Here is a 16455-nt window from a genome sequence, read left to right as displayed (position 1 = left end):
ACTCTGGAGTCCACGACAATAACCACTCCACAGCCTCCACATCTGTGCCTAGGCAACGCAAGGTAATCCATCATGCATGGTAGATATTGGTGCCCTACGAGAGGTAGGGGTGGGAGTTCACATGAGGAAAGACCCTCGATGGTCCTCAAGGCCAGAACTCAATCACAAAGCTGGACTGTGCTCTTACGATCTTGCCCTTTCTTGCCCAGCACCCCAGAGTTATCCATCATCCACCCAGGATCCCCCCTTGTGTGCACTTGGGCATCAAGGTTCCAGGGAGACCTATGGGATCATGTAGCTTGTTGGGGTGCTCACTTCTCTGCTTCCCTGTGCCCTCACCCTGGAAATTTGCCCTCCGTTCTTACTTGCCCTCTTCTTCTGCATAATAGTCATCACATGTATTTTCTTCACACTTGTCTCCCCTCTAGACAAGCCCCCATAAAGGCAGTGATCATGTCTTCCCCAATGTACACCCAGTGCATGGACCAGCACCTGATACATCATAGTGCCTGATAAATGTTTCTGTAAGAGTGAATGAATGAATGAATGAAGTCCGTTTCTCCTGCCCTTGGACCTGTCTCGTTGTCTCTCAAGACAGAAGGTAGTTGGAGAACACTAATCGGCCCTAAAAGGAGGAGATGAGAGAAGAAGGCTGCCTGTCCACCCAGTCTCCTGGTTGTATTTATTGAGCATATTACTTCACTAGAACTGCCACTGCAAATACCACAGACTGGGGGGCTTAACCACGCAAAACTTATTTTGTCATAATTCTGGCGGCTAGAAATCCAAGATCAAGGTGTTGGTGGAATTGTTTTCTACTGAACCTCCCTCCGTGGCTTGTAGATGCCTGTCTTCCCCCTGTGTGTTCACAAGGACTTCCCTCTGTGTGTCTGTGTCCTAATCTCTTCCTATAAGAACACCAGTGATATTGGGCTGTGGATGGCTTAGGACACTCATTTTAACTTAATTACCTCTTGAAAGGCCCTAACTTCAAATAGTCACATTCCGGGATACTGGGGCAGGGAGTGGAGTGTGGCACGGGGGTGGTGCTTAGGACTTCAGCAAATGAACTTTATGGGAACCAGTTCAGCCCATAACAAGCACCCACTATGTTCCAAGCACTGAGCTGAAGTGCTAGAAGAAAGATCAATGAAATCAGCCCCTACCTTTGAGAGCTCAAAGTCAGGGAGGGGTGGGGGGATAGACATTTAAACTCAGGACTGCCTGGTGGCCTGAGGCAGAGAGTCACGAGGGTCTGCAATGTAAAGAGGACTTAGTGAGAGCTGAGAAGGGCCCATCGCTCTCATCCCTGTCCTACACGCCTTGGTTGTGGGTTCATCTTTCTATTTGGCCCATGGAAAGGTGATCTAGAGCCAGGACCTGAGGGTCAGTAGAAGTCCAGGGAGGCGCTCCCTCTGCTTCTCACCAGCACCTCTCTGAGCATCTGCTTACTCTGCTGTCACAGAGTACACGTCCTTCTCTGCTTCCAAACCACATCCAGGGAAGGCCAGCAGCTACAAGTCATGTTATTGCCATTCCCAGGAGAGCTACAACCTCTCTGACTCAAATTCAAAATTAAACAAAGAAAGTGTCTTGGCTCCAGGGTAGAGCTGGGTCACCTTGTACAATGACATCCCAATGCACCCACTGAAACTCTGTGGAATAGGGGCATTGACGATGGTGCGGGGCAGATAAAGTAGTAGATGTGCTCAACAATGACATGGAGAAATGTTCATGATAAATTAAGGGGGAATGCAGGCTACAAATTGGTATGTGTATAGTATGATCCCAACTTCAGTTTTGAAAAATTAAAAATTAAAAATCTGAGAGGGGGCTTCCCTGGTGGCGCAGTGGTTGAGAGTCCGCCTGCCGATGCATGGGACACGAGTTTGTGCCCCGGTCCGGGAAGATCCCACATGCCGCGGAGCGGCTGGGCCCATGAGCCATGGCCGCTGAGTCTGCACGTCCGGAGCCTGTGCTCCACAACGGGAGAGGCCACAACAGTGAGAGGCCCGTGTACCGAAAAAAAAAAAGAAAAAAAATCTGAGAGGTTGCCACTCTCCTATACTGGTATCATAAAATGAAGCTGCTGTTCCTCTATCACCATTTCTTTGTCTATCTATATTTCTTTCTGTAGCTAAATTTTATCATTTTTGCTCTTTTGAATTTCCCAAGTTTTCTAAACCAAATGTATAATTTTGGTATGTATTTTTTAATGTTAAAATGTAGAAACACTCTGGGCAGAGAAATTTAACAGCAGACTGACTGCAGTTCTTGTTTATTGGGGTCAGATAGTCCAGGGTGATGGTAACCAGTTCAGTGATTCTCCTCTTTGTCTCTCTTCCCTTTTCTGCCCTCTCTCCCTTGTCCTCCTCCCAACTCTTCCTGTGTGTTTCCGCCCTTTGCTCCCTGGCAGAAGAGGACGATGGTCCCTTGTCAGAACAGGGAACCTCTGCCAGCACAAAGAGGACCTCGCTTAGCCGAGGGATCTCTGTCACATCCAGCCTGGAAGAGCGGCATATCCCAATGGTCAAGTCCAAGACCTACCCAGATGAAGAGGAGGATGAAGAAGGCCTGGAAAAAATCATGTTTCAAAGTAACCAAGCATTTTAATGTTGGGGTACCTGTTCTCTCTAAGCAAAAGTGGGAAGGCTGTTCAGTGCCTTTCACCTTTCTCCATAAAATGCATCTTTCTAGCACTATTATGTATTAATTCTACAATATGAATATGCCATCATTTATTTAGTCATTTCCCTTACTGTTGCATATTCAGCTAGTTTCCAATATTATTTTTCAGGAGAAGAGATTCCCCAAAGTGGGATTAAGAGTCAAAGAGTATTTTCAATTGTAGTAGCTACGGACAGATTATTAGCCAAAACGGGCACTTCCGTGCACTACGGGGGAGTGAGGCAACATCTGCAGCAGATTACGTTTGTTATTTTAAAATAGGATGTTTACTAAGAAAAAGTCGTCCCCACTTCCTTCAGAACCCCGGTGACTTCTGGGTGTGTCCGCATGTATGTGCATGCACACACGCACACATGTGTATTTAATTTACAGCTGACAAGATTCAGAGCATTGACAGCCACTTTCCAGAGGAGGTTGGGGAAGTAGAGAACAACCCAGTGAGCAAGGCCATTGCTCGCCACCTGGGCATTGACATTTCTGCAGAAGGCCGCATGGCCAAGAACCGGAAAGGCATCGCTATCATCATCCATGGGACGCCCTTGTCAGGTATGCACAGCCCTGAGGGGTTTATGGTGAAGTTTGCACATGTAATTTTTTTTTTTTTTTAACCTCTGGATGATGCCTTTTCTTTTTTTTTTAATTAATTAATTAATTTATTTTTGGCTGCGTTGGGTCTTTGTTGCTGCGCGTGGGCTTTCTCTAGTTGCGGCTAGTGGGGGCTGCTCTCTGTTGTGGTGCGCGGGCTTCTCGTTGCCGTGGCTTCTCTTGTTGCAGAGCGCAGGCTCTAGGTGCACGGGCTTCAGTAATTGTGGCACGTGGGCTCAGTAGTTGTGGCTTGCATGCTCTAGAGCGCAGGCTCAGTAGTTGTGGCGCACGGGCTTAGTTGCTCTGCAGCATGTGGGATCTTCCCGGACCAGGTCTTGAACCCGTGTCCCCTGCAGTGGCAGGCGTATTCTTAAGCACTGCGCCACCAGGGAAGTCCTGCATGTGTAATTTTTGAGGCAGTAAAAGACTTCTGTTTGAAATTTATATACCAAAGGATTATCCCCAAATTGTTAAATTGCCAACTTCAGAGATATGGAGTTAGAGAAAGAGCAGGGACACCTCATTCTTAATTAATACATCTCTGAATAGTTGGAGCTTGCATTCTTTCAATAATTTAATAACATTAAAATATTAAAGAAAAATCCAAGACATTAAGTTATTTAAAAAGAGAAGGGGGGGCTTCCCTGGTGGCACAGTGGTTGAGAATCTGCCTGCCAATGCAGGGGACATGGGTTCGAGCCCTGGTCTGGGAAGATCCCACATGCCGCGGAGCAACTAGGCCCGTGAGCCACAACTACCGAGCCTACGCGTCTGTAGCCTGTGCTCCGCAACAAGAGAGGCCGCGATAGTGAGAGGCCTGCACACCACGATGAAGAGTGGCCCCCGCTTGCCACAACTAGAGAAAGCCCTGGCACAGAAATGAAGACCCAACACAGCCATAAATAAATAAATTTAAAAATTCACGACATATGTCAATATTTTTAAAAAAAAGAGAGAGGGGAAGAATATGTGCAAACTCTTTGGCCTGGCAGTATTACTTCTAAAAATTTATCTTAGGAAAATAATCACGTCGACAAAGATTAACTGCATGAGTGTTCACTGCAGCATTGCTGACCATAGTAAAAACCTGGGAGCACTTGAAGCATTCGATCTGCGGGACTAGTTAATTAAGCCATAGTATATTCATGCAGTGAATTATATCGCCATTAAAAACAGTGTCTTGTACACCCATTTTCATAGCAGCATTATTCACAATAACGAAAAGGTAGAAACAGCCCAAGTATCCGTTGATGGATGAGTGGATAAACTAAATGTGGTATAATGGGATATTTTTCACCCACAAAAGGAAGGAAATCCTCACACATGCTACAACATAGGTGAACCTTGAAGACATTATGCTAAGTGAAATAAGCTAGACATAAAAGAACAACTACTATATGATTCCATTTACATAAGGTACCTAGAGTCATATTCATAGAGACATGAAGTAGAATGGTGGTTTCCAGGGGCTGAGAAAAGGGAGGAATGAGAGGTTATTGTTTACTGGGTAAAGAGTTTCCACTTGGGAAGATGAAAACGTGCTGGAGATGGATGGTGGTGATGGTTGCACAGCAATGTGAATATCCTTAGCAGCTGAGCTGTACACTTAAAAACAGTTAAAATGGTAAATTTTGTATGTATACTATCACAATAAAAAAGTACCATAGAAGTGTATTGAATGAATAGAAAAATGCTCATGATATATATCGTTTTAAGTGAGAAAAAAATGCCATGCTTACAATCTGTTATCTATATTAATATCCTATTGCTACTGTAACAAATAACTACAAATTTAGTGACTTTAAAAAATGCAAATTTACTTTCTTAGAATTCTGGAGGTCAGAAGTCTAAAATGGGTCAACAGGGCTGCATCCTTTCTCAAGGCTATAGAGGAGAATCCATTTCCTTGCCTTTTCTTGCTTCTAGAAACATTATCTTCATTCCCTGGGTCATGGCCCCTTCCTCCAGCATCATAACATCTTGTAGTCTGTCTGTCTGTCTGTCTCGTCTCTCTCTCTCACTCTCTGTCTGTCTCTTTGCTTTCATCATCGTATCACCTGTTCTTACTCTGAGCATCCTGCTTCTCTTATAAGGACCCTTGTTATTACATTGGGCCCACCCAGATAATCCAGGGCAATCTCCAACATCAAGATTCTTAATCATACCTGCGAAGTCCCTTTAACATATAAGGTAACATATTCACAGGTTCCAGGGATTGGAATGTGGACATCTGAGTGGGGGAGGCATTATTCAACCTACCACATAACCCATTCTTTTTTTATAAGAAATACGAATAAAATAGTTACATATGCATACTGAGCAGCCATATGCTAACTGTAGTCTCTCTGGAAGATCAAATTTCTTTTATCCCTGCTGTTATTTCTGAATTTTCTGCTTTCTTTTTAATAAGCAGGTATTTTGAATGAGAAAAAAAATCAACACAAGTTATTCTTTAAACCAAGAAAGTCTCTTCCCATTAGAATCAGAGACAGTAAGAGCTACAAAATTTTTAAAGCTCATCTGATAGAATCACTTTTTAAGCCGAGGAGAAAATCCAGAGGGGACGTGGGTTGCCATAGCACAGAGCTCATCAGGGGTAGAATTAGGACCAGAATCCACGGTCCTAACTCCTGGCTCAGGTCTTGCCTCTCTTTTCTGCTGCCGCCTCTGGCCACACGAGAGACTTAGAGGCAGAGACCTTGGAGAGATCACTTTCCAGTAGCCTCTGTTATAGAAGCTTCTTCTGTCTAGGACACTGAGGAAATGAGAGCTGTGAAATTCAACCTCCTGACCTTTTTTAATAGGAAAGTCAGCCACCGCAGTCAGCATAGCCAAGTACTACAGTGCAGCCTGCCTGAACTTCGACTCCATTGTGCTGCAAGCCATCTCCGATGGCAGCAACATCGCAGGGATCCGGGCCCGTGAGCTCTGCATCAGGGCCGCCCTAGAGCAGTCCATGAAGGAAGAGGAGTCTGGTGAGAGCCATTTCCCCTGACTCTTTGTGGCCAAGTGGCCCTTACCCCACTGGTAATGCACCTTCTCAGTTTCCCCCACCGAGCTTTTCTCCACAGCCCCATTGAAGGCTGACTTATAACATGCTGCCAGTTAGCATCCCAGAGAATTCTCTCCACCAGACACCTGTGGCTCTCCTGACTGCCCAATGCACTTGGCACTGCAGGGAGCAGGGTGACGGAAGAGATGTGGCCCACACCTTTGGGAGTGACCCCTGGAGGGGAGCAGACATGTGCTCATTCAGGGCAGAGGAAAATAATGTAACAGAACTACCAGCTTCTGTGAAAGACCAACTTTGGTATAGTTGGGTTCCAACAAGCATGATTTGGGGAAGTTTTCATGGAAGTAGGCTTTGAAGGAGGAGGAGAATGTTGACAGGCAAAGATGAAGATAAGGACATTCCAGGCCAAGAAAGCAGGGAAGCTGACAGTAAATTAAAGGTGGGAAGGCAGGTTAAGGCCAATCATAGTTGAATTTAATGCCAAGATTAGGAATTTCGATTTTATTTTGAAGGAAAAGAGGAGTTGGGCAGTTTTCACCCTATGGGAGAAATGGTCCGAAAGTTGCAGTAGGAAAGGAGCTCTAGTGATGTCTTGTAATGGAAGAGAGGTGAAGCTGAATATGAGTGGGGCTGCGCTGGCTGACCTGATAGCCACCTGCATGGCAGGGAATTGAAGGAGGGGGAGGCATTCAAGATGATGTTCACACCAAGATTTCTGGTCACAGAAACCAGGAAGAGAGCAATGTCATTTACCAAGACAGGGAACATGGGAGGAAGAGAAAGTTTACTGGAAAGGAAAATTAATTGAGTTTTTAAACCCCATAGTAGTGAGGCCTTACCTACCAGAGGTTAAGAATCCTGGCTCTCCCGGATCCTCTAAAGACATACAGGGCAGGAGGGTGGCTGCTCAGTGGGAAAATCTATCAAATATAATGAGAATACCTGCTCAGAGTAGAATCTTTTTTATATAAATACTTAGAACACCATGCCGTCATTCCTGATAGTGTCCCATGCCTGCTAGATGATAAAACTGGCTGGGGCTTTCAGGGGTGTCCCCTCCCCTTGATACCTCTGCATGGGATGCTTAGAGAAATGGAAGATTCTTTGCTGGGAAGATAAGAGAAACAGCTCTTTAGTGGTCTAGGGGAGAGAGAATAATTTTCTCTCTACTCTTCTCAGTTCTTGGCTGAGCCCTCCTGCAATAAAAGACAGATTAACAAGAGAAAAACAAACAAGTTTATTAACATGTTTACCTCATGTACCGTGGGAGATACTCAGGGGAAAATGGATGGCTTTAGAATTCAGAAGTAAATACCACCTTAATAGGGAAAGGGAAGGGGGATGTAGTCCTCTTAGGGGAGGGAAAATGGTTTTTAGGAAAGATGAGGGACCCTTACAAGAATGGATGGGAGGTGTGGCTGTTTGTGATAAAGTCTTTCTGGGTGTGGTATGGACTTGAGTCTCCTCTCCTGTGATAAGAGTCCATCTCCCTAGTTGATGAAACTCTCTGGAAGGGGACTTGTGACAGTGGAGCTTCTTTTGGAGGTTCTGTCTTTGAGCAAATAAGGGGAGGTCAAGGAAAGCCACTCCCTGCATTTACTGTGTTTCAGGTGCCTACAGCTCAAAATAACCAATATGCCAAAGCAGCATATTTTGAGGTGGCATATCCTGAACTCCTGTAGTCATATTTTGGGGTGGCATATTCTGATATCATTTAGTGGGAACCCCAGGCTGCATCACAATTCCAGTTCTCTTAGATTTTTTGTTTCCTTTTCTGTCAAATAAACTGCATTTCACAGAAGTCTTTGGAGCTGTGTTGACATCTCGTGACAAATCATGAATTTGAGCTCCCTGAGAAAGTAATGTCAAGCTAAAGGTTTAATAACTGGGGGAGACTTCCTCAACAAGGTGAGGGGTGCAGCCGCTGGAGTAGAGGAAATCAGCCCAGAAAGTTCCAGAAAGAGAGGAGAGGGATGGATAGGGCAGGATGGGAACTTGGGGAACACTTCACATTTTAGGAGGAGGTGGGGGCAGGGGGAGAAGCCAGGGGAGGCGGAGAAGGCAGAGTGAGGGTCAGAAGGGTGGGCAGTCAGGAGAGCTGCAGGCGGGACGGGGCCAGAAGGACTTTCGCATCTCTGCAGAGCCCTGGTTGGAGTCTGGGAGACCCTTCCCGCTTTATTTTCCTCATAGCCCTTACCCCTAGTTAACAGACTGTTTATTTTATTTACTTATTTTATTGTCTGCCTCCTCCACGCCACCCCCACCCCGGCCAAGAATGTGAGCTTCGGAGAGCAGAGATTTGTGTTAGTTTTTGTCACTAATGTATTCCCGGCATCTAGACTAGTGCTTGGCACATAGTAGACACACAGTAAAGATTTGTAAAAATGTGTTAAATCAGTAAGTGAATATAATCGGAGGTGGCTGAAGGTTCAGATAGAATGAGCCCTGAGAAGAGGGCCGCTGTAGTTCACAGTTCGGAGGTCACTGGCGACTTTGGAAAAAACCCTCTCAGTGATGGGGTTAAACCCAGACCTGCATTTGCTGTTTGCTGTGGAGTCAGCAGGCTGTACTGAAGTGACCAGTCTAAACCTGTCTGTCCCACGCAGGACCCACCGGCCCCTTGAAATGTGCCTAGTCCAAACTGAGATGTGCTCTCAGTATACAATACACGCTGGGTTTTGAAGATGCAGTAAGAAAAAAGACTGTAAAACAACACAGTAATCATTGTGGTAGGTTTCCAGGGCAGTCAGGACTGTAGTGTACCAGCAGTTTCAGAGATGATTACCCTCTGGGTTGGAAGAGAAAGTGGGGGAGAGTATCGTGGGATCCCCTGGGAAGATGAGCAGTGAAGAGCCCGGGGCACCAGGCCGGGCTCCGCACACACCCGTCATGATCATCCGTCCTCAGGGGGTGGAGCCTCTGCTCTCAGCCCTGCTAAGCCAGCTGCAGGTGGAGATGGCTTTGTAGTCTTCAAAAGAATCACGCTATGTTTCAACTTGCCATCCTCGCTATTATTTCCTTATTATCCTAAGGTGACTTTTAATATAAACCCTCTCTCTCTGTGTAGCCCAGGAGGCTGCTGCTTTGAGCCAAAATGCCGTGGGACAGTTACAACTGAGCAGTGAGACCCTGGGGAAGTTAACTTCAGAATCCACTCTGGTAACTCCCGAAATTAAACCTGCCAAGCCTGTGCGTGGGAGTGTGCTCATCACCAAAGGCAAAGCAGACAGCCACAGCTCTGTGTCTCAGAAGCAGCATCACCAGCCCTCGTCCGAAACACCACAGGTACAAATCAGGGCTCCCGGGAGGAAGGTTGGGATTTTTCCTTCCTGCTCCCCCTCTTCTCTTTTTTCTCCTCCTCCTCGGCATCTTGCATACAGGTTAGCACAACTTCATTCCTACAGGTGCCCTTGCCAGGCAGGCCTGAGTACGGTACAGGTGTGAACCAAGTACCTTTAATGTTATAGGCATTGGGTTGGGTGCTGGCAAAGTGAAGATAAATAAAGCAAAATTCTTTCACTCAAGCTGCACTAAGAGTCTGATAAGCATGATAACCACACATTCAAATATATGCAATAAAAAGAGATAGATGACAAAAGAGGTGTGTAAAAAGAATTAGGTTGAACCATATGAAACTGCCAATATTAAACCACTCGGGAACTCTACTGCAGCAATTTCATATGGCTCAAACTACTACTAAAGGCATGTGAAGGATGGAACCATGAATATAAGTTGTGGGAGAGCGGCAGGGGAGTCTTGGAAAGTCAAAAAGAAGCCAGAGAGTTTGAGTCACATGCCGAGGGACTTCAAAAACAATCTCAGCAGGTGAGATGAATAGCAGGTGCTGAAGTCAGAGACAGTGGGTGGCGCAGTGAGAGACAGGTGGGTGATGAGTTGTGAGTGGGAAAGCCGAGTCAAATGAGTATAGGCTTCTAAGATATTTGAAGAAAAGGGAAAAAAGATCAAGTAGTCATTAGAGGAGCAAACCCAGAGTCAATGAGTTCTTTCTCTGAAAGGAGGTGGAGGCACAACGAGGTCTATTAAGATAGCTCCTGGAGAAGTATAAGGTGATGTTCTACCCAAGAGGGAATGAGATTCCAGGAAGAAACAGGGAGGGCAGGATTAAGCATAGTTGAGGAAGTTGGGAGCCATCTTCCTCTAGAGTCAATAAAGGTGAAAGTAGATACAGCTACTTGTAGGGGTACTGGGGTGGAAAATGGAGGTTGGAGAAGGTCTTGCTGAATGGCCCTAAGATGTATGCAGGATGCATGGTCTTTGCGGGCAGTGTTGAGGAAGTTGGGTTGCATAGCATGCTTGAGAAGAATGATAAAGAAAGCACTGATGTGTCCACTGTGAAGACAGAACCAGAAATTGGTGGTGGACAAAAGAAAAGATAGTTGAGAGTGCTGATGGCCCAGGCAAGATGTGAAGCCATAACTTCACGCTTGTAAGATTTCCCTAAGCAGCCCCTGGCAGCCCTTATTCAGAGGCAGAGAGAGAAGTTATCATCATTGCAGGTGTGGGGGTGTGCTCGGAACAAGGGTCAAGGGAGTTGAGAGTCGCATCAGTATAGGAAATCTGGCCTAGGTAGAGAAGGAATTAAAAGAAGGACAATAGAATGGGAGAAATAGGAAGAGTAAAAGGGTCTGTGGCTCTTGCTTCAGTCTGAGAGTGCTGTATAGGGGGAATGGGAGAGGTAGACATTTCAGAGAAGGTTGCTGAGGTGAATGGAGCAGAGGAGAGGAGAATCACACGTGTTGGATGGGGCAGGTCAATGGCGGGTTGGTGGGGTAAGTAGAGCACTGGATGGGGCATGTGGACAGAGTGGAGGTGAAGGTCTTCATGTAAGAGGAGGTATGCTTGTTGGATGGGGCATCCATGGGGTGGGATTTATGCCAGATGATGTCACATGATCTTCACTTCAGTTGCATGTTCTTCTAGCACCTTGAAAACTGAAACCGTTGACTCAGTTTCTTTTGGAGCATCATCCTTTTAATCCTCTTCTCCAAGATCTAATATCTCCAAGATCTAATAGAATATTCTTTACTTAGATGTTTATGGATGAACTGAACCCATATATTTCTATTAAATACGGTATCATGGGAAATGATTTTCTTTGGTTTGTTTCTGCCAATCTGGATAGTAAAGTGAAGCTTTTTAGAACATATCAAAGGCAGCAGAAAATCCCAGTTCTGACTCCTATCTAAATAGCAACTTAAAACCTGTTCAATATCACAGTAGAAATCAGAGTTCAAAGACCTTCCCCCACCCACACTGCACATGTGTCTGCCAGCATTGCTCCAGTGTTACAGGATCAAGTGGTTTGGACAGCTGTCGCCTTGTCAGAGTGCTTTTCCTAGAGATGGCTGTTTGGTTTTCTTGAAGCTCTCCTAAAGCATGAACTCTTCAATGATGGAAATTTTAGTCATGGTGCAAATGGGAAGAAATGTATACCATGTCACATGATGAAGAAATGACCTGTAATATAAGGTCATTCACCAGTTTGAAATCCTAATATTTTGAATATTTAATCCAACACCCTGACTCTTCAATTCCACGGCTCCTCAGCTACTCACTACTGTGGTCATATTCTAGACCTTATTCACTGTGACCTGTAGACTTGTGATCTCTACATCACACATCCTACTTTTTGACAACCATCTTCTAACTTTCCAGATGACCTATTCTGGTAAATAATGGGTCCCAATGAAACCTCCAGTTCACCTCTTCACTGCCTACCGACCCCTTCATTTCCTTTCTTACTCAGTTTGGATTCATGGTCCATCACTATAGGTGCTCCCTTTCCCCTTCCCCTTCATCGTACTCTCAATTCTCCACCTCCTCCATGTAGGGCAGTTGAACGTAGCTAGAAAAAACATTCATCTTTCCTGAATGGTCTTAATTTAAATTTAAGACCACAGGGATTGGAACCAAGATGGTGCAGTAGAAGGACGTGCTCTCACTCCCTCTTGCGAGAACACCAGAATCACAACTAGCTGCTGGGCAATCATCGACAGGAAGACACTGGAACTCACCAAAATGATACCCCACATCCAAAGACAAAGGAGAAGCCACAATGAGACAGTAGGAGGGGCACAATCACAGTAAAATCAAATCACATAACTGCTGGGTGGGTGACTCACAGATTGGAGAACACTTATACCACAGAAGTCCACGCACTGGAGTGAAGGTTCTGAGCCCCACGTCAGGCTTCCCAACCTGGGGGTCCGGCAACGGGAGGAAGAATTCCTAGAGAATCAGAATTTGAAGGCCACTGGGATTTGATTGCAGGACTTCGACAGAACTGGGGGAAACAGAGACTCCACTCTTGGTGGGCACCCACAAAGTAGTGTGCGCATCGGGACCCAGGGGAAGGAGCAGTGACCCCAGGGGAGACTGAACCAGACCTACCTGCTGGTGTCGGAGGGTCTCCTGCAGAGGCAGGGGCTAGATATGGCTCACACTGAGGACAAGGACGCTGGCAACAGAAGTTCTGGGAAGTACTGCTTGGCGTGAGCCCTCCCAGAGTCCGACACTAGCCCCACCAAAGAGCCTGGGTAGGCTCCAGTGTTGGCTCGCTTCAGGCCAAACAACCAACAGGGAGGGAACCCAGCCCCACCCATCAGCAGACAAGTGGATTGAAGTTTTACTGAGCTCCACCCACCAGAGCAACAGTCAGCTCTACCCACCACCAGTCCCTCCCATCAGGAAACGTGCATAAGCCTCTTAGATAGCCTCATCCACCAGAGGGCAGACAGCAGAAGCAAGAAAAACTACAATCCTGTAACCTATGGAACAAAAACCACATTCACAGAATGATAGACAAGATGAAAAGGCAGAGGGCTATGTACCAGATGAAGGAACAAGATAAAACGCCAGAAAAACAACTAAATGAAGTGGAGATAGGCAACCATTCCAGAAAAAGAATTCAGAATAATGATAGTGAAGATGATCCAGGACCTCAGAAAAAGAATGGAGGCAAAGATCGAGAAGATGTAAGAAATGTTTAACAAAGACCTAGAAGAATTAAAGAACAAACAAAAAGAGATGAACAATACAATAACTGAAATGAAAAATACACTAGAAGGAATCAATAACAGAATAACTGAGGCAGACGAACGGATAAGTGACCTGGAAGACACAATGGTGGAATTCACTGCTGCAGAACAGAATAAAGAAAAAAGAATGAAAAGAAATGAAGACAGCCTAAGAGACCTCTGGGACAACATTAAACGCAACAACATTCGCATTATAGGGGTCCCAGAAGGACAAGAGAGAGAGAAAGGACCAGAGAAAATATGTGAAGAGATTATAGTCGAAAACTTCCCTAACATGGTAAAGGAAATAGCCACCAAGTCCAGGAAGCGCAGAGAGTCCCACACAGGATAAACCCAAGGAGAAACACGCTGAGACACATAGTAATCAAACTGGCAAAAATTAAAGACAAAGAAAAATTATTGAAAGCAGCAAGGGAAAAATGAAAAATAACATACAAGGGAACTCCTGTAAAGTTAACAGCTGATTTCTCAGTAGAAACTCTATAAACCAGAAGGGAGGGCATGATATACTTAAAGTGATGAAAGGGAAGAACCTACAACCAAGATTCCTCTACCTGGCAAGGATCTCATTCAGAATCGATGGAGAAATGAAAAGCTTTACAAACAAGCAAAAGCTAAGAGAATTCAGCACCACCAAACCAGCTCTACAACAAATGCTAAAGGAACTTGTCTAAGTGGGAAACACAAGAGAAGAAAAGGACCTACAAAAACAAACCCAATAGGAGCATACATATTGATAGTAATAGGTAATAGGAGCATACATATTGATAATCACCTTAAACATGAATGGATTAAATGCTCCAACCAAAAGACATGGGCTTGCTGAATGGATACAAAAACAAGACCCATATATATATGCTGTCTACAAGAGACCCACTTGAGACCTGGAGACACATACAGACTGAAAGTGAGGGGATGGAAAAAGATATTCCATGAATATGGAAATCAAAAGAAAGCTGGAGTAGCATTACTCATATCAGTTAAAATAGACTTTAAAGAATGTTACAAGAGACAAGGAAGGACACTACATAATGATCAAGGGATCGATCCAAGAAGAAGATATAACAATTGTAAATATTTATGCACCCAACATAGGAGCACCTCAATACATAAGGCAACTGCTAACAGCTATAAAAGAGGAAGTCGATGGTAACACAATATAATGGGGGACTTTAACACCTCACTTACACCAATGGACAGATCATCCAAAATGAAAATAAATAAGGAAACAGAAGCTTTAAATGACACAATAGACCAGATAGATTTAATTGATATTTTTAGGACTTTCCATCCAAAAACAGCAGATTACACATTCTTCTCAAGTGCGCACAGAACATTCTCCAGGATAGATTACATCCTGGGTCACAAATCAAGCCTCAGTAAATTGAAGAAAATTGAAATCATATCAAGCATCTTTTCTGACCACAGCGCTATGAGATTAGAAATGAATTACAAGGAAAAAAACGTAAAAAAACAAACACATGGAAGCTAAACAATACACTACTAAATAACCAAGAGACCACTGAAGAAATCAAAGAGGAAATCAAAAAATACCTAGAGACAAGTGACAATGAAAACATGACGACCCAAAACCTATTGGATGCAGCAAAAGCAGTTCTAAGAAGGAAGTTTATAGCTATACAAGCCTGCGTCAAGAAACAAGAAAAATCTCAAATAAACAATCTAACCTTACACCTAAAGGAACTAGAGCAAGAAGAACAAACAAAACCCAAAGTAAGCAGAAGGAAAGAAATCATAAAGATCAGATCAGAAGTAAATGAAATAGAGACAAAGAAAACAATAACAAAGATCAATAAAACTAAAAGGTGGTTCTTGGAGAAATAAACAAAATTGATAAACCATTAGCCAGACTCATCAAGAAAAAGAGGGAGAGGACTCAAATCAATAAAATTAGAAATGAAAAAGGAGAAGTTACAACACACACTGCAGAAATACAAAGCATCCTAAGAGACTACTACAAGCAACTCTATGCCAATAAAATGGACAACCTGGAAGGAATGGACAAATTCTTAGAAAGGTATAACCTTCCGAGACTGAACCATGAAGAAAAAGAAAATATGAACAGACCAATCACAAGTAATGAAATTGAAACTGGATTAAAAATCTTCCAACAAACAAAAGTCCAGGACCAGATGGCTTCACAGGTGAATTCTATCAAACATTTAGAGAAGAGCTAACACCCATCCTTCTCAAACTCTTCCAAAAAATTGCAGAGGAAGGAACACTCCCAAACTCATTCTATGAGGCCACCATCACCCTGATACTAAAACCAGACAAAGATACTACAAAAAAAGAAAATTACAGACCAATATCACTGATGAATATAGATGCAAGAATCCTCAACAAAATACTAGCAAACAGAATCCAACAACACATTAAAAGGATCATACACCATCATCAAGTGGGATTTATCCCAGGGATGCGAGGATTCTTCAATATATGCAAATCAATCAATGTGATACACCATATTGACAAATTGAAGAATAAAAACCATATGATCATCTCAATAGATGCAGAAAAAGCTTTTGACAAAATTCAACACCCATTTATGATAAAAAAAAAAAACTCTCCAGAAAGTGGGCATAGAGGGAACCTACCTCAACATAATAAGGTCATATACGACAAACCCACAGCACACATCGTTCTCAAACGTGAAAAACTGAAAGCATTTCCTCTAAGATCAGGAACAAGACACGGCTGTCCACTCTCACTACTATTATTCAACATAGTTTTGGAAGTCCTAGCCATGGCAATCAGAGGAGAAACGGAAATAAAAGGAATACAAATTGTAAAAGAAGAAGTAAAACTGTCACTGTCTGCAGATGACATGATACTATACATAGAGACTCCTAAAGATGCCACCAGAAAACTACTAGAGCTAATCAATGAATTTGGTAAAGTTGCAGGATACAAAATGCACAGAAATCTCTTGCATTCCTATACACTAATGATGAAAAATCTGAAAGAGAAATTAAGGAAACACTCCCATTTACCATTGCAACAAAAAGAATAAAATACCTAGGAATAAACCTACCTAGGGAGACAAAAGACCTGTATGCAGAAAACTATACAACACTGATGAAAGAAATT

General features: G+C 43.9%; 1 protein-coding gene across 1 annotated transcript in view; it reads left to right on the top strand.

Annotated features, from left to right (window-relative positions):
* The window catches only part of HYDIN (HYDIN axonemal central pair apparatus protein), a 431237-nt gene that overhangs the window by 322019 nt on the left and 92763 nt on the right, over positions 1–16455 (top strand). The window contains 4 exon segments of the mRNA XM_029201876.1: positions 2417–2596; positions 3061–3234; positions 6078–6248; positions 9354–9571. Of these exon segments, the coding sequence (XP_029057709.1) occupies positions 2417–2596; positions 3061–3234; positions 6078–6248; positions 9354–9571 (743 nt within the window).

The sequence above is a fragment of the Monodon monoceros genome, unplaced genomic scaffold (genome assembly GCF_005190385.1).
Source record: "Monodon monoceros isolate NGI ecotype Baffin Bay Population unplaced genomic scaffold, NGI_Narwhal_1 Super_Scaffold_10, whole genome shotgun sequence".
Lineage (NCBI taxonomy): Eukaryota > Metazoa > Chordata > Mammalia > Artiodactyla > Monodontidae > Monodon > Monodon monoceros.
This window is presented reverse-complemented; position numbering and strand designations above follow the sequence as displayed.